General features: G+C 36.2%; 1 protein-coding gene across 4 annotated transcripts in view; it reads left to right on the top strand.

Annotated features, from left to right (window-relative positions):
• The window catches only part of LOC150109246 (uncharacterized), a 149800-nt gene that overhangs the window by 98443 nt on the left and 31507 nt on the right, over positions 1 to 19850 (top strand). For all 4 annotated transcript variants that reach the window (XM_090406709.1, XM_090406710.1, XM_090406698.1 and 1 more), the window contains 2 exons: positions 1507 to 1594; positions 18152 to 18298. In XM_090406709.1, the coding sequence (XP_090262835.1) occupies positions 1507 to 1594; positions 18152 to 18298 (235 nt within the window). The remainder of the gene's footprint in view (positions 1 to 1506; positions 1595 to 18151; positions 18299 to 19850) is intronic.

Here is a 19850-nt window from a genome sequence, read left to right as displayed (position 1 = left end):
GAGGAGTTGCCAGTAAAAAAAAAGGGGGGGGGAAGCGACTTGGCTAACTGTTCAGCAAGTTTATACATTGGACTATCTATGCTATTGACTATGGGGTATGTGTGGTAGGGGGGGGATATTGGATTTGTGGATTTTTGGTAATCCATAAATACAGGGTGGTTTAACATGAACTGGTTTTATTTGTTTTGATTATTTCTTTTGGCCAGGAAGTCACTTTTTTCAGTAATTTGCAGACTTTTTTCCCTTTGAGACATAATGGGTGTCTCGATCTACAATTTGGTACATAGAACTGTCACATAGGAGATCTTGCATTTTTTTTTTTTTTTTTGTTTGTTATAGTCTTCTTTATCCATGATAACTGTTGCATTTCCCTTATTGGCTTTTGCAATAATAATAATTTTATTCTTATACAACTTTTAGGATACTAACTATATCACATTATTGGCCATTGCTGGTGGAACTGGCATAACTTTGCCGTCACACCTGAACAAATTCGAAAATTAGAAATAATGATGAAGGTAGAATGGGGCATCTACGCCTTAGACTGAAAGCATTCTTGGCTTCTTCAATGAGTTCTTCTGACGATAAATTTAAGACTACGTGGCTGGCCTTGTCGAAGTTGCAATCAGAACATGGTATGTTGGCGCTGTTGTAGGATTTCATATTTTTTCAGGTGTCTGCTTTTAACTTTTGTGAATTCTTTTTTTTGGTACAACTTCAGAGCTGTGACAGTCCACATTTCAAGATTTAACACATTGATTTAACTAATAGTACTTTAGATCTTTAGTCCATTGCAATTGTATTGTTTCACTTATTCACTGTTGCATATGCAAGCTGTGGTGTGCTCTGATGATACTGATTTGAAATTCAACAAAATATAAGCAGTTAATAAAATTACTTTTGATGAAATAGTTTGTTTGGTGTTGTTAATACCATTAAAATAAGTCATGAATAACATCTAAGCTTATCTGTTAGATTAAACCAGCCTGGAAGTTGTCCTCTTTCTTAGCACCTGTTAAAGATATGTTATCACCTCAATCCTTATCTGGTGTTTATCAAATACTCTGTTTTTGTCAACTTTGCTACTTTGGACAGACTAGCCATTCTACTATGATTAGAATCCATGAACACCAAGATTATATAAGATTTCTGGAATCAGGAGGTTCAGGCCTTGCTTCTCATGCCATCAGAATTAGACACAGAGTTCATTAGAACTGAACCAATATGCTACTGTACAGCAGGTTTAAATTTGATCATATTTTCATAGAAACTTTTTTTTTTTTTTAATTTTTTGTCCCACAAAACAGATATTCCAGCTAGAGAGTCCTTGTACTTGTCAGAAATACAAACAACCCTTTCATGGCATTAATTAGGTTTATGTGATGTGAGGCATCTTTGGTTTGACAGACTTTTAAGCCTAACACATTAAGGGAAGATGAGATGTATATGTATACACTTCTTGTGTTTATATATTTAGCAATAATTATAACATTTCAATATTTTCAGTCACCTCCTGAAAGAAATGAAGCAGCAAGTTCATTTTCAGCAGGATAATTTTAAAAGACTAAAGTACTATGAAAATGCTGTGAAAGAAGTAAGTTGTGACTTTTTTTGTTTCTAAAACTGTTTTTCAGTTGTTGTATCGTTAACTGATTAAATTAAGTATATATTTCCTTACCACTAGAAGTGAAGTAATGATCTCAGTGGATTTTTTTTCCTTCTTTCTTTTTTCTTCATATTACCTTCTTTTACCTTGCAGTCTGTAGAAGCATTGAGTTCTCAAGGCCAGTTTGCCTGCTTGCCAGATAAAAAAAAAAAAACCCATATAAACTGGGGAGAAAAACCCTGCAGTTTCTGCCCAAGACCAGCTAACTTGGCTATGTCTGAGAAAGATCCTATGCTCCTCACGTCAGCAACAGGAATCGAACCCAAGCTCCTTCTTTCCCAGACATATGTTTGTGTGAAGCATGTAACCACTTGGCTACCTGCACAGATTTTTATTTTTAATCATCATCATCAAATTCCTGCCATGTACCCTCAAAGGGGTGTACAGGATATGATAGTACTACATTAAAAAAATTACATCATTACTAACTTCCTATCTACAATTTTCCTCCAAATCAGTCTGCTACTTGTCAAGACTCCAACATTATCAGATCTTATATTTCTATCGTCTAAGGCACTTTGTACCGTATCAATCCACCTATATCTTGGTCTACCTCTGGGTCGTTTTGCTGCCAACCTGGCAGAGAACACTTGTTTTTGCTAATCTTTCTTCACCCATTCTGTTTAGGTGACCATACCACCTGAGATTAGCTCTGCTAACGCATTCCTGGATGCTGACAATGTCAAGTTCTTTCCTAATATCCTCGTTTTTAATATGATATTGCCATTGATGCCATCTGTTCATGCCTATAATCTTTCTCAGGACTCTCATATCTGCAGTCTCTAGTCTTTGGTCAAGTGTTTTATTTCTGACCCAGCTCTCAGATCCATAAGTTAAAACTGGTTTGAACACTGTCTTGTGTACAGCTAATTTAGTTTTTTGACTAATTTCTCTCTTATTCCATATGAATTTATTCAATTGACTTCCCACTATACCAGCTTTGCTGATTCTGTTGTCTATTTCTATATTTAATCTACCATCTTCAGTAAAAATCTTGCCTAAGTAGCTGAAATGTTTTACTTGTTCCACAGGTTCTCCATTCACAACATAGTTGACATTTTCAATGATTCTGCCTATTTTCATTGTCTTTGTCTTTTTATTGCTGACCTTCATACCATATCTATTACAACAGCTATTCAATTTAGTCAGAGAATCTTGCAGACTTGTAGCGGATTTATTTAGAAGTATAACATCATCCGCATAAAGCAAAGAGCTGACATTAACATCTCCAATTTTGGTATCATGTTTAATACCACTTTCCTTCATAATGTGATCCATATAGATAATGAATAACAGAGGAGATAATGTACATCCTTGTCTCACACCAGATTTAACATTAAACCATCTTCCTGTATTTCCTTCAATTCTAACTGCTGACTTACAACACAAATAAAGACTAAGTATTGCTTGATATAATGCCCCATTGACACCATATAACTGTAGCGTATTGAATAGCTTCTCTCTTGGCACCTTGTCATATGCCTTTTCCAAATCGACAAAACTTAAATACAGATCTTTGTTATATTCCCGTGCTTTCTCGACTATTTGTCATAAAGTGAAGATCTGATCCTGACAGCCTCTATTTGGCCTGAATCTAGCTTGTTCTTCACCAAGCTTTCCTTCCACAATTCTTCTCAACCATTTCTCAAGTATACTTGCATAGATCTTGCTAGGAACACTCAGTAGGGAAATACCTGTATAATTCTCACATTCAGTTTTATTTCCCTTTTTATATATGGGTACTATTAGAGCTCTACTCCAATCATCGGGAATTCGTCCCTCTGTCCAGGCTTTCTGAACTATGCAGTGCAGCCACTGTAAGACTCTTATACCACCATACTTCAGCATTTCTGGTCGAATATCATCTACTCCTGCTGCCTTTCCACATTTCAAGACTTTGACGGCTTTTTCTACTTCAAATATTGATATGTATTCCTGACTACATGCCTGGTCAGTGTTTTTTACCACTATGCTCTCATCACTGCTTGTTTCATTTAGCAGTTTTTCAAAGTAATTACTCGATACCTCAAGGATATATTTTTCTCCCGTTTTCATGTCACCTTTATCATCTCTAACTTCTTTTACAGCACTCTTTCCTCCATTCCTAAGCTTCTTGAACAACCTCCAGAATATTTTGCCGCCACCTTGATATTTATTTTCTATATTCTTGCCAAAGTCCTCCCATGAATTTTGTTTAGCTAGTTTTACACAGTGTTTAGCATTCTTGCATTTGTCTCTATATTCTCTAAGAGCACAAGCTGACTTATTTGACAGGAACTTTTGATATGCTTTCTTCTTTTCCTTCACTGCCTCTTTAACTTCCTGTGTCCACCAGGGAGTTCTGATTTTTTTATCCTTGCAGACAACCTCACCACATGCCTCTCTGGCAGAATCAATCAATGTTTTCTTCAGAGTTTGCCACTGAATCTCCAAGGTTTGATTCCTGTTCTCAAACTCTTTCATTTTTTCTTCAATAATCTTTGTGTATTTTAGTCTACAGTTCACATCTGAGAGCTGCTCAACTTTTATTCACTTTAAAACTTTCTTGCACGTTATTCTTTTCAATATGAAATTCAGTTTTATACTGCTCAAGACTAAATAGTGATCACTTCCAATTTCAAATCCTCTGTACACTCTGGTGTCCTCCACCAGGGAGAAAACATCACTATCAACAATAACATAGTCATTGAGACTTTTCTTATTCTTTACCTCTTCTCTCCATGTGAATTTGTGCACATTTTTATGTTGGAACATGGTGTTAGTAATAACCAGTCCATGTCCTGAGCAGAAATCCAACAGATATTTGCCATTATTATTAGCTCTGCTCTTTTCTCCAAATTTTATTTTTGTATGTCTCACAATCATTTCCTACTCTGCTATTTAGATCCCCAACAAGGACCAACTTTTCCTTTTTCATTGTGTCAGTTGCTTTTTCTAAAGCTTCAAAAAATTCCTCCACTTCTACATTAGTAGAACCTTCTGTGGGACCATAGGCACAAATAAGTCTCATTGTCCAGTTTCCCATTCTCATATTTGCCCACATTACTCTTCTTGAGACTGACTGCCATTCAAGAAGATTAGCCTCGTATTTTGTGTTGAATACTATGGCTACTCCTTCTTTTCCTTGATTGTCATTGCCCGAATATAACATTTTGTATTTATTGCTCAGAAAGATCTCACTAGTTTTGGTCTTTTTTGTTTCAGTCACCCCTATTATGTTGATCTGGTACTTATCTAATTCCTCAGCTAGCTCCATTTCTTTGCCATTCAGGCTTCTTACGTTGATAGTACCGATCTTTAACTCTGGTGATGTTGAGTTGGAGTTTGTTTTTAGATTTGTTCCAGTAGCTGACTTTTCGCTGTTCGCCTTGGTTCCCTGGCGAAAACAACGGGGGCCTTGTTTAACCAGGCGACGCCCCAGCCGGCTTGAAATTTTGTCATGTTGTACCATCATTTTTTATTTTGGTTTAACCAATAAGAATACAATTTGGTCGGCTAAATCCCAAATTGCCAGCCCATCCTCGTTCGTTCAGTATCCAAGTAGATACCCAACAGGGTGCACCACGAGAAGGTGAGGATTGGACATTAGGTCAGAAGCCCTGGTCGGTTCTCCGCATTCCTTTAAAGGCTATGTGGAGGTCTCCTCTTAGTTATATATCTTTGACCCTTAAGCACCCCCTTTTATTTTTCTTCCTGACAAAATATAAAAACTATCAATGAATACAGAACAGTTGATAAACATAATGCACTTACTTCACCTTGATGGATATACTGTACTTATTTCATGGCCTTACCTTAAATGCATCAGTTTAAACAACAAACCAACCAGTACACCTTAACATTTTATATGGTCAACTCTCACTATAGCAAACATCATGATAACAAACTTGCTCACTATAATAAACTGATAGTCTCGACCAAAGTCTTACAGGTACACTGCTATGCCAAAAACTAATTCATTATAGCAAACTATTCTTGCAGACTTCGAGTTTGCTGTTATGAGTTGACTGTATCTGAATAGTTCTCATACAGTTATTCAGCTTCATTTCTGGGCTAAGTTGAACTAATATGTGAATTGGATGGATTACAGCTAGATTTGTCTTTGGACTGTTTCTTAAAGATGAAATAGATTAAAAACCATAAATATGCATAATTTTTAGTCAACTTTCACCTATATCAGACTTATAGGGTACAAAAGAATAATTTGTTATAATAGAAAGTTTGATATATTGAATTTCCTTTGAAAAAGCATTGCTGTTGTAGAAATTTTCAAGGAATTTCTGGTAGTTTGCATGAATGAGTTCACTTTGATGGTGTTTACATTACACATTCCATCTGAAGAATGCAATTTTTGTAAAACGTTTTTCCACTTATTTTGAAAGTGAATTTTTACTTTTTTCAGATCTGTTTAGTGTAATGATGGACTTCAGTTCAGGACATCGACCAGTCATTCCCAGTACCATGTTCCACCACAAAAAATTGCACAAATTCACAAATGGAGAGAAAGACAAGAAATAAGAAAATTTTCAGTGACCGATATTATTGACAAGAATTTTTCATGCGATTCAGGACACAGGAAGTTTGCATTTAGGAAGTGCACATCAATTAGTTTTGAGCTTGAAATTTGAAATTTGAACTTTGAAAAAATGTAAAAACTTTGAAAAGAATCAAAGTTGAGCAGCTTTCAGAAGTGAACTATAGACTCAAATATACAAATATTATTCAAGGGAAAAAAAAAAAAGTTTAAAAAGAAGAACCAAACCTTGGAGTGGTAGACTCTGAAGAAGACATTGATTCAGCCATAAGGATATGATTAAGTTATTACTGAGGATAGAAAAATCAGTACTCTGTGGTGAAGTTGGGAAATTAAAAGAGGGGAAAAAAATGTTTTCTTCTTTTCCATGGAAAAGAAGAAAACATTGAAGGTCCTTACAAGTAGTTAGCATTTGTTCTGAGAGAATACAGAGAAAAATATTAGAAAACAGAGCTATGTGTGAAAGCAACTAAACAAAAGTCATAAAAATATAGAAGGTAAATATCAAGAAGGTGACAAAATGTTCTGAAGGCTATTGAAAAGGAGGGAAGAATATTATAAAAAGAATCATAAATGAAAACTGAAGATAAAGAGAAAAAGTTATTACAATTTCCAGCTAAGTTTTTTTGCATCAAAAAACTAGTCTTATTTTTAGAACATAATGATTTTACTTTAGTTTTCACCACTATGATGCTTTGCTGTGCCAGGTGATATTTCCACATAGGAAGTTTGACATAATCAAGGAAAAGAAGGAGTAGCCATAGTATTCAACACAAAATACGAGGCTAATCTTCTTGAATGGCAGTCAGTCTCAAGTAGAGTAATGTAGGCAAATATGAGAATGGGGAACTGGACAATGAGACTTATTTGTGCCTATGGTCCCACAGAAGGTTCTACTAAGGTAGAAGTGGAGGAATTTTTTGAGGCTTTAGAAAAAGCAACTGACACAATGAAAAATGAAAAGTTGGTCCTTGTTGGGGATCTAAATAGCAGAGTAGGAAATGATTGTGAGACATACAGAAATATTTTGGGAAAATTTGGAGAAAAGAGCAAAGCTAAAAATAATGGCAAATATCTGTTGGATTTCTGCTCAGGACATGGACTGGTTATTACTAACACCATGTTCCAACATAAAAATGTGCACAAATTCACATGGAGAGAAGAGGCTAGGAATAAGAAAAGTCTCATTGACTATGTTATTGTTGATAGTGATGTTTTCTCCCTGGTGCAGGACACCAGAGTGTACAGAGGATTTGAAATTGAAGTGATCACTATTTAGTCTTGAGCAGGATAAAATTGAATTTCATATTGAAAAGAATAACATGTAAGAAAGTTTTAAAGTGAATAAAACTTGAGCAGCTCTCAGATGTGAACTCTAGGTTAAAATACACAAAGATTATTGAAGAAAAAATGAAAGAGTTTGAGAACTGGAATCAAACCTTGGAGATTCAGTGGCAAACTCTGAAGAAAACATTGATTGATTCTGCCAGAGAGGCATGTGGTGAGGTTATCTGTAAGGATAAAAAAATCAGAACTCCCTGGTGGACACAGGAAGTTAAAGAGGCAGTGAAGGAAAAGAAGAAAGCATACCAAAAGTTCCTGTCAAATAAGTCAGCTTGTGCTCTTAGAGAATATAGAGACAAATGCAAGAATGCTAAACACTGTGTAAAACTAGCTAAACAAAATTCATGGGAAGACTTTGGCAAGAATATAGAAAATAAATATCAAGGTGGCGGCAAAATATTCTGGAGGTTGTTGAAGAAGCTTAGGAATGGAGGAAAGAGTGCTGTAAAAGGAGTTAGAGATGATAAAGGTGACATGAAAACGGGAGAAAAAGATATTCTTGAAGTATGGAGTAATTACTTTGAAAAACTGCTAAATGAAACAAGCAGTGATGACAGCACAGTGGTAAAAAACACTGACCAGGCATGCAGTCAGAAATACATATCCATACTAGAAGTAGAAAAAGCCATCAAAGGCTTGAAATGTGGAAAGGCAGCAGGAGTAGATGATATTCGACCAGAAATGCTGAAGTATGGTGGTATAAGAGTCTTACAGTGGCTGCACTGCATAGTTCAGAAAGCCTGGACAGAGGGACGAATTCCCGATGACTGGAGTAGAGCTCTCATAGTACCCATATATAAAAAGGGAAATAAAACTGCATGTGAGAATTACAGAGGTATTTCCCTACTGAGTGTTCCTGGCAATAGCTATGCAAGTATACTTGAGAAACGGTTGAGAAGAATTGTGGAAGAACAAGCTGGATTCAGGCCAAATATAGGCTGTCAGGATCAGATCTTCACTTTACGACAAATGGTTGAGAAAGCATGGGAATATAACAAAGATCTGTATTTAAGTTTTGTCGATCTGGAAATGGCATATGACAAGGTGCCAAGAGAGAAGCTATTCAATACGCTGCAGTTATATGGTGTCAATGGGGCATTATATCAAGCAATACTTAGTCTTTATTTGAGTTGTAAGTCAGCAGTTACAATTGAAGGAAGTACAGGAAGATGGTTTAATGTTAAATCTGGTGTGAGACAAGGATGTACATTATCCCCTCTGTTATTCATTATCTATATGGATCACATTATGAAGGAAAGTGGTATTAAACGTGATATCAAAATTGGAGATGTTAATGTCAGCTCTTTGCTTTATGCGGATGATGTTATACTTCTAAATAAATCCGCTACAAGTCTGCAAGATTCTCTCACTAAATTGAATAGCTGTTGTAATAGATATGGTATGAAGGTCAGCAATAAAAAGACAAAGACAATGAAAATAGGCAGAATCATTGAAAATGTCAACTGTGTTGTGAATGGAGAACCTGTGGAACAAGTAAAACATTTCAGCTATTTAGGCATGATTTTTACTGAAGATGGTAAATTAAATATAGAAATAGACAACAGAATAAGCAAAGCTGGTATATTGGGAAGTCAATTGAATAAATTCATATATAATAAGAGAGAAATTAGTCGGAACACTAAATTAGCTGTGTACAAGACAGTGTTCAAACCAGTTTTAACTTATGGATCTGAGAGCTGGGTCAGAAGTAAAACACTTGACCAAAGACTAGAGACCGCAGATATGAGAGTCCTGAGAAAGATTATAGGCGTGAACAGATGGCATCAATGGCAATATCATATTAAAAACGAGGATATTAGGAAAGAACTTGACATTGTCAGCATCCAGGAATGTGTTAGCAGAGCTAATCTCAGGCAGTATGGTCACTTAAACAGAATGGGCGAGGAAAGATTAGCAAAACAAGTGTTGCCTCCAGGTTGGCAGCAAAACGACCTAGAGAAAGACCAAGATATAGGTGGATTGATACTGTACAAAGTGCTTTAGACGATAGAAATATAAGATCTGATAATGTTGGAGTCTTGACAAGTAACAGACTGATTTGGAGGAAAATTGTAGATAGGAAATTAATAATGATGTAATTTTTTCATGTAGTACTATCATATCCTGTACACCCCTTGAGGGTACATGGCAGGAATTTGACGATGATGATGATGAAGTTTGACATAGTGAGCAATTATGAACAACTCTTGATTGGAAATGGAATATGTTCTGGAAGAGATTGAAATTTTGAGTAGAAATATATCATGAGGAAGGGATATTATTTAAAGTCAGAGTAGAGATCTTTAAGAGATACCCCCCCCCTCCTCCATGTGGGGCACTTGGTCGTGGCAGAGGGGACCTCCCAGTGATGGTACTGGCCCTTTTTCATTCTTCCTATTTTTCTTTGTTTTTCTTCCCATATTCTTTGCTCTGCTTCTCCCAAGTCTTTTTCACTATCCTTTTTCCAGACCACCATCACTGGGATCCAACGGCCTGCCGCCATGTTTGCCGCGGTGCGACCCATGGACATCCAGAAAGGGGGATCGTGGTAGTCTTGCACTACTTTGGCCCCCTGCTTCGGCAAGACGGGTGGTCCTGGATGGCCCAGCCAGGATCAATTAGCTAGTGGGCTTGTCTGCAAGTGTCAACGGTGTTGTAGTAAGTCTCTCTCCATGGTCCAGGGTAGATATAAATATAAATTAAAACTGACAGCAATGTCTTTGCTTGCCAGGTAGTGGGCATCCATGTGTGGCTCCACGGTGGGTGGGGAGCTCTGGTGCTAAACTAAAAACTCCTTAAATATGAATCCCTCGTCCTCAAATGTTTCAGCGACTCTAACAAAGTCTCAACCAAGTACTGATACCTAGATACAGCATATGGAAACAGAAGCAAGAAACAAAAGATATCGGATACTAACATAAATGTACCAACCTTTTTAATCATTCATGCAGCAGGTGAAAAACCATTTGGGAAAATTTCACCCTTCTTTATCAAAAAGGTTTAGAAGGACTGGCAGGACTTCCCAAAACTGTCAAGAAATGCATTCTGGTGATATCCTCGTGGAAACACTTTGTAAACGTTCCGAGAAACTACTGAGAGCAACGACAATGGGTGGAATACAAATTGCAGTAACACCTCACAGAACACTCAATTCCAGTAGAGGAGTGATATCAGAATGGGACCTCCTTGATGCTCCTGATGAAGAGATATGTTCAGAGCTTAAAGATCAAGGAGTGACCAGTGTGAAGTGCAATCTGATACATAGGGATGGTCGCCTGGTCTCAACCAAGAACATCATCCTTACTTTTGATACACCTAGGCCTCCAAGATCTGTAAAAGCAGGATATCTCAGCTGTCCTGTTAGAATGTACATCCCTAACCTGCTGAGATGCTTTAAATGTCAAAGATATGGACATGCCCAAACTGCCTGTCGTGGTTCTACTACCTGTGCCCGATGTGGTAGTAAAGAACATGATAACAAATCTTGCTGTGCAAAAAAAGCTAGATGTGTCAACTGTCAGGGAGATCATCCAGCTTACTCTCGTGCATGTCAGAGATGGAAAGATTAAAAAGAGATTCAAAAATTAAAACAGAACAAAAATAACATATCAGGATGCAAAAAGAAAGCTGGCCACTGTTACACCTGTTCTATGATCCTCTTATGCTGAAAAAGTAACAATTAAAAAAGTGCCAACAACAACTCAGACATGTATGTCTGCTCCACCATCTGATAATTTCACCATCCCTGAACTTTACGATCGCAAGTGCTTCTCTGTTGAGTGCATTAATCACAAGACCTATGGCCTTACTCCAGAGACAACTTCAAAAATGGTCCCATTCGATGAAAACTCACCTGTCAAAAAAATTATGGCGGAGATATCACTCAAAGATAAACCATCAGGTATTCGCACGTAAAATATGGATGCTTCGGTATCCACTGAAAGCAAACTAAACCTACCAACTGACCCTAACACATTTGATGTTTTGAACATTCTACCAGAGGAAGAGATGGACACTGGCCGTCCATACTTCCCTAAAACAATGGATAAATATAAATCTGAAAGAGGTAAGCCCTCAACCTCCCGAAAACCAGACAAGTCAATAAAATCAAGACAATAGGAAAATTTTTACAATGGAACTATCGTGGGATTCGCCAGAATATTGATGATATCAAGATGTTGTTGCAGAAACACAAACCTTTGTTTCTGTCTACAGGAAACATACTTAAAACCCAATGAGGACCGTACCTTGAGAAATTTCACTGTTGTACGTAAGGACAGAACTGGAGGTGTCCTGCTCATGGAGGAGTAGCTATCCTAGTGGACAGTCATATTCCTTTCCATCAGGTCCAACTTAATACTTCTCTGGAAGCAGTAGTGATTTGCTTCTCCGTGGTATTTCTTATTATAGTATGTTCAATTTATTTACCACCAAGTGCTGAGTTAAATGAAATTGATCTTGATAACCTTATCTCGCAACTGCCTTAACCCATACTTTTGATGGGTGACTTTAATCGTCACAATACTCTATGGGTAGTGCCAACACTAATAGACGAGGTTGGATTATTGAAAGAATTCTTGATAATAATAACCTCCCCCTTTTAAATAATAAACTCAATACTTTCTTCCATATGCCTACCCGTTCATATTCTACAATTGATCTTACAATCTGCTCCCCTTCCATTCTTCCACTGCTCACATGGGACGTTGAAGAGAACATATATGGAGGTGATCACTTCCTGTTCTCTGCACAATGTCTTCACAGGAACCATGTTCACCCACACAGATACCTATATGGAAAATGGACCAGGCCTACTGGAACACTTTCTCTCATCTTACGAATTTAATGCTGATGCCATCAGTCAAACACCTATCACTGACGTGGTCAAATATATAACAGAATGTATTGTCCAGGCAGCAACAGCCTCCATCCCAAAAACATCATCTCGGTTTCCAATCTATCCAAAGCTTTGGTGGAATCCAGAATGTCAGACAGCCAAAAAAGATCAACGCAGAACATGGGGCATATTTTGTAGATACCCTCCCATATTAAACTTAATAGCTTTCAAGTGTGCTCGAGCCAAAGATGCTATGTGAGGCATCAGAGTCAAAAACAATCATGGATCCAATTTACTACATCAGTTAATCACATGACCTGTGATTAATTGATGTAGTAAAAATTGTATGGGATAAAATCCAGAAAATGAAAGGCAAATATAGTACACATTATTTGTCTACCTTAGACCATGATGGAAGTGTTATTGCTGATCCCAAAGCTATTGCAAATACTTTGGGAGAAATGTTTGCTAGAATCTCAGCAACAGCTTCATATTCTCCTGAATTTTTAATACTGAAAGAGCAGTGAGAGAAACAAAGGCTTAATTTTTCTACCAACATTCTTCAGCTATTTGTCAAGGAGGAATTAAAAGAGCTCTCCTACAATCTCACCCTAGTGCAGTAGGACCTGATGACATCCGTTATGAAATGATAAAACATCTACCATCATCTTCTATGGATCGTCTTCTCTTACTTTAGAATAGAATACTTGCAGAGGAAGAGTTTCCAAATTCTTGGCATAAGTCAATTGTCATTGCTGTCCCAAAACCAGGAAAAGATCCAACACAAGCAATAATTATCGACCAATTGCTCCGACCAGCTGTCTTTGTAAGATACTAGAGAAAATGGTTAATGCCAGACTTCTCTGGTATTTAGAAAGCAACAGCCTTCTCTCCAGTACATAATGTGGTTTCCGTAGACATCGATCAACTTTAGACCATTTGGTTCGTTTAGAAACTTCTATAAGAGATGGAGATATGGCATATTAAAAGACCTCTATAACTTAGGTCTCAAAGGACACCTCAATATTTATTAAAAACTTTTCAATTTTTATTAAAAATTTCAATATTTATTAAAAACTTTCTGTCCAAGCAAACTTTCCAAGTCAGAGTGGGAAGTATGCTATCTCAACCATATCATCAAGAACAGGGTGTTCCCCAAGGCTCTGTCAATCATTGTACAGCTTCCTCCCACTGTAAACAATGCTCTATATGGTGATGACTTCACAATTTACTGTCATTCATGTAACATGAGAGTAATTGAAAGACAACTTCAGCAAGCAATCGATCATGTCTCTCTTTCGGCTCTTAATAATGGATTTAGGTTTTCAACAGAAAAAAGTCTGTATACTTCTGTCGAAAATGCACTCATCACCCATATCCTGAACTAAGAATGGGACATGCTGTTATTCCAATAGCTACAGAAACCAAGTTCTTGGGACTCATCTTTGACAAAAAACTTACATTTCTAGCACACATTTGTCAACTAAGAGAAAAGTGCAAAAGAACTTTGAACCTCCTTCGCACTCTATCCTCTACTGAGTGGGGTGCTAATCGAGCTTCATTGCTCCATCTTTATCATGCACTTATACGTTCAAAGCTGGATTATGGGTCCCAAGTCTATGGTTCTGCAAGACAGAGTAACTTACGATGGCTGGATTCCATCCATCATCAGGGTATACGGATAGCTACTGGTGCCTTTCACACATCACTCACTCAAAGTCTCTATGCTGAAGCAAATGAACCGGCTCTATCACTTCGACGGAAACAGTTATCTCTTAATTACGCCCTAAAGATAAAATCTCTCCCAGATCATCCTACATGGACTAGTATCTTCTCTCTGCATTGGGAAGCTCAATATCACACGCATCAAATTGCTATACATCGTTTTGGTATGCGTGTTAAAGAAACTGTGCAAGCTGTTGGTATAAATGTTGACAACATTAGCTACACTAAACATAACAGCATTCCTCCATGGCAGGTTTGCAACCTCTCACTTTGTCAGCTACAGAAATCTTATACTCCATCATCCATCTACCTGCAATTGTTTAATGCACACAGAGCAGCACATGCTGATTTCTTACCCATCTATACCAATGGTTCAAGAACTAATACCTCTGTTGACTGTGCTGCTGCTGTGTTTTCTGACATTATTATCTCAAATCAGATCCCACCAAAAGTGTATGATTTATACAGACTCATTGAGCTCTTTACAGGCTATCTCTTCTCCTATGTATAATCCACATCCAGTACTTTATGAGGTGCTACACCTGTTTCACAAAATGAAAACCCTTAATTCTGACGTTCAGTTCTGCTGTATTCCCAGCCACATCGGAATTAAGGGAAATGAGGCTGCAGATACAGCTGCTAAATCAGCTCAAACCTTCTCCACATACTGTTTGACAGTTCCATATACAGACTACAGACAGCTTATAAGATCAAATCTGATTGCTCAGTGGGAGTCAACATGGCAGGAAGCATTAACAAACAAATTATGACATTAAACCTGAAATTAAACATTGGCATTCTAGTCAACGTATGAAGATAAAGGAGGGGGTTTTTCTTGCTAGGCTCCGCATAGGTCACAGTCACCTTATGCATTCTTATTTACTGAGAGCTGATGACCCTCCCATATGTGAAAAATGCAACACACACACACACACACATCTCACTATTTATCATATTCTGGTAGAGTGTCAACAATTTACACGAGAGAGGAATGAAATTTTCACCTATCTAACCAAGCCATATACACCCAGGGAAATGCTAGCAGACTCAGGAAAATTGCATGATGTTTTTAATTTTTTAGAAAGAATTAATTTGTACAAACACATTTGACTGTAAATTTGTTTATATGTAAATACTGTTTTGCTTAAATTAACTTTTATACATACGTATTATTCATTAGGTTAAATTTGATCAGTTATGTATTACCGTAGGCCTTGATTTTGTATATTTGTGTCATCCTGTTGTAATTTTGTGAATATGTAAATACCATAATGCTAAACTTAAATTTTATGCATATATGCTGTATAATAATTCCTTTCTAACTCTTTAAGTGTTAGTATAATAATGTTTGTTGTTATCTTTCTATATGTATATACTGCTTTCCTTGACTTGTTTTGTATATACATATGTTAACCTGTACTGTTATCTATTTATGTACTGCTGAAACCTCTGCAGTAACTTAAGTATAAAGAGCTAATAAGCTTCATTTCAGCAATGAAAACATTACTTAAATTAAGGGGATATTAAATCCCACATAGTTTTAAAACCGAATAAGAAACTCAAAGATTGGAATCAGAGAGTTTCTTGCCGAATATAGTAAACTATAAAGTATCGGCGACACTAGCGTTAGCCAATGCAAGTGACCCTAGTACTTAGTACAATACCGGACGACTCGTTGCAAAGGTGGGGGAAGTTCAGATCACTATTCTTAGGTATTTTCCATAATGTAAAAACACATTTCCTAGGAAATGTATGCTGTTATTACATTATGGAGGGAGGTCACTACCCAGACCGGTTTCAGCCTTTTTTGAGGCTTCATCAGTGAGTAGCTAGACCTAATACCAAAGTGTATAGCGAAAAGAACTTATATACTCTGTGAACGAGTTATCCAAACAGGTGCAACCATTAAGTTACTTAAGTATAAAGAGCTAATAAGCTTCATTTCGGCTTTATTCGGTTTTAAAACTATGTGGGATTTAATATCCCCTTAATTTAAGTAACCTCTGCAGTAATTTTGTTTATATGTAGATACTGCATTGTTTAACATAAATTTTGTGTAGTCATTTTATTTACTACTATATTTTTCAACTAATCATGTAGTGCTGTAGGACGTGTAAATTCTGTTTATATGTATTGCTAATTTCTGTTTATACTACATTGCTAAATTTAATTTTCATCCATGCATATTGTACAATAATTCCTTTTTGCCTATTTTTGTACTGCTGTAAAAGCATCTGTTATAATTTTACATATATGCAGATACTGCATTCCTTGGCTTAGTGTTGCCTATTTTGTGTATTAACTTATGTTAACTATTTTTGCACTACTGTAATAACCTCTGATCTTGTGTGTTGCTATGCCCTCTGCAGCAGTTCTGTTTATCTGTAGATGCTGCTTTGTGGAACTAGATTCTTGTACAGACATATTGTTTACAATTTTCTGTAACTGCTTATATATAGTTGTAACCTTTAGTATGGCACAGTATGACCTGTGTTGTCTTTGTGCCAAATAAACTATAAACCTAAACCTATCTTTAAGAGAGAAGCAAACAGTTCTCCCAAATTAACAGATAAATTTTGCTATAAACACACTCTTAGCAATGCTGGTAGTTTATTTATGGTCTTATTTACAGAACTTTAAATGCATTATCAATTTGCTGTTATCTTTATATTTCTGTGCTGCACTTAATCACTTTTGGAAAGAGGTAAATACTGATGGCAAATTCTGGCACTCTTTTCTGTACACTGAACACTATCACTTTTATTAAGTTAAACTGTTTATCTTTTCTTTTATTCTCATTTCTGTTTCCTTCCTGTTTTTCATTTAGTTTCATTTATAACTAATTCTTTAATTATTATTATTATTACGTGACATCTCCAAGGAGTCCAAGGGCTCATTGTGGGAGGGCACTCCACTCTACTCCCCCCCCCCCCCTCCACACACATCTCTCTCTACTTCTTAATTCTCCACCTACATACAGTGACACTACTACCATCAACATTCTACCTCTCATCACCACCGTCAACAGTATTTTTGTCTGTAAATTGCATGTGTTCTCATGGCCAATTTGCCATGTAAAAAAAAAACCCTTCTTCCTCTGTATGTGATCGGCTAACTCACCTTCATTTGAAAAACCCACATCATGATAAGAATCAAACTTTGCTCTGGTTACTGGCTAATGAGCTCTCATTACAACCTACTTCCATCACTATCATCATTAGATACTAATGCTGCAATAAAAATATAACCAGTAACCTCCATCACCAGCATTGTATAATGCTAACTGCTTTCACTTTTAAAGTTCATACTCTGAGTGTTCTTCATGCATTCTCTTTCATGATTTCTTCTCTTGTACTGTTTTAGTTTCTCTCTCTCTCTCTCTCTCTCTCTCTCTCTCTCTCTACTAGTTGTATATTTTACATTATATATGGGGAGGATTGAGGAGTGAAAAGGAAAATCAGAATTTGCTGTTTTGCATAACTTCAACTAGCAAGATTTATGCTAGGTTGAGAGCTCTACATAAGTGTTACAATCTTTCTATGATACAATAATTGTTTACCAGTAATTATGAATTTTTCTTTCACCATATGTTTTATCAGTGGCCTGTCATGGTCAAGTAACTAGCTTTAATGTTATTTACTTGATTATGGTTAATTCTATCTGTATAGTCTGCTATGTTTCCAGCTGCTGTATTCTCTGGATCTTGTCATGATGATTCTTCACATTCTAGATTGAATTCAAACCAGTCTTTCTATCCAAAAGGCAGCTTTTGGATAGCAATTTTTACTCATCTTTACTGACAAAGTTATGGAGGATAATTATGAAATATTAATAATAATTAATGGTTGTAATTGATAAACATTCATTATTAATACATAATTCCAGTACTGTAACCTACTAAACCTTTCACACAGTAGTCATTGCTTTTTCTGTTTTCTTAATACTTTAGTACTAATTATTTGAATATCATGCCTCTGTCATAATTTTTCTTTTGAAAATTTTAATTTTATCTTACAATTACATCGTTCGTAATTTATCTCTTTAGTTAAATTCAGAAAAAGAATTCCTTTCCTCCCAGAAGGATGAACTGCTTCAAGAAAACTCCAAATTGATAACAGAACGTACTAAACTAAAGGAAACTCTCATGAGCCTGAGAGAAAAGGCTGACATGACAGTGGTATATGAGACACAGGTATGATATTTCATAACATCTAAGGAAAGTTTCTTTAAAGTATTTCATCAGTATTTCATCAAATATACAGTTTTCAAATTAAAACTTTTTTAAAAAAAAAGTCATAAGAGGCAGTTGGTTATGTAATTAGATGCTGACCTGAGTGGTTAGCATATCCACTTGCCAACCAACAGCCTTCAATAATCCTGCTGTGAATGCATGGATATTTGTGATTGTCTTCTTTAGGTGGGAGATAAATTCCATTGCACAATATGCAAAAAATCAATAAAATATATATTAAAAAAATCCTTAACCCACCCACATCACAAATGTACTACAGGTTCATGAATAAATCGTTCATGGGAGGGGAGGGAGCCACATAAAGATATCAAAGCTGTTTTTATAACATCAACTGTACAGAGTAAGTCAGGTAAAAAAAAAAAAAAACGTGAATTGGGGATTATGGAGGTCCAAATCCCATGATTACAGATGTTCACAGTTGTGTTTGGGTGAGTAACAAATTTCATCACCCAGAATGATATCACTGTTTCTTTTATTGCAGACTCAAGTGGCTTAAAAAGTTCCATCTCTAGAAAAAAGGTTTCTGGATTATTTAAAAAAAAATCATAAAATTACAACAAAAAAAAAATTAGAAAAAAAAACCCAACAACTATCTGAATTTTAAAAAAAAACAGAATAAGTAGGCATAACAGGTAAGTATTTGCAATCTTTATAATCATCATCATCAAATTCCTGACATGTACCATCAAGGGGTGTACAGGATATGATGGTACTACATGAAAAAAGTTACATCATTACTAACTTCCTATCTACAATTTCCCTCCAAATCGGTCTGTTACTTGTCAAGACTCCAAAATTATCAGATCTTATATTTCTATTGTCTAAGGCACTTTGTACAGTATCAATCCACCTATATCTTGGTCTTCCTCTAGGTCGTTTTCCTGCCAAAATGATAGAGAACACTTGTTTTGCTAATCTTTCCTCCCCTATTCTGTTCAAGTGACCATACGACCTGAGATTAGCTCTGCTAATGCATTCCTGGATGCTGACAATGTCAAGTTCTTTCCTAATATCCTCGTTTTTAATATGATATTGCCATTGATGCCATCTGTTCACGCCTCTAATCTTTCTCAGGACTCTCATATCTGTGGTCTCTAGTCTTTGGTCAAGTGTTTTACTTCTAACCCAGCTCTCAGATCCATAAGTTAAAACTGGTTTGAACACTGTCTTGTATATAGCTAATTTAGGTTCTGACTAATTTTTCTCTTATTCCATATGAATTTATTCAATTGACTTCCCACCATACCAGCTTTGCTTATTCTGTTGTCTATTTCTATATTTAATTTACCATCTTCAGTAAAAATCTTGCCTAAGTAGCTGAAATGTTTTACTTGTTCCACAGGTTCCCCATTCAAAACACAGTCGACATTTTCAACAATTCTACCTATTTTCATTGTCTTTGTCTTTTTATTGCTGACCTTCATATCATATCCATTACAACAATTATTCAATTTAGTCAAGGAATCTTGCAAACTTGTAGCAGATTTATTTA

This window comes from Typopeltis vanoorti, chromosome 2 (assembly GCF_054136105.1).
Source record: "Typopeltis vanoorti isolate ZY-2024b chromosome 2, IOZ_Tvanoo_1.0, whole genome shotgun sequence".
Classification (NCBI taxonomy): domain Eukaryota; kingdom Metazoa; phylum Arthropoda; class Arachnida; order Uropygi; family Thelyphonidae; genus Typopeltis; species Typopeltis vanoorti.
The sequence above is the reverse complement of the archived record's forward strand: the minus strand, read 5'-3'. Positions and strand labels throughout refer to the sequence as shown.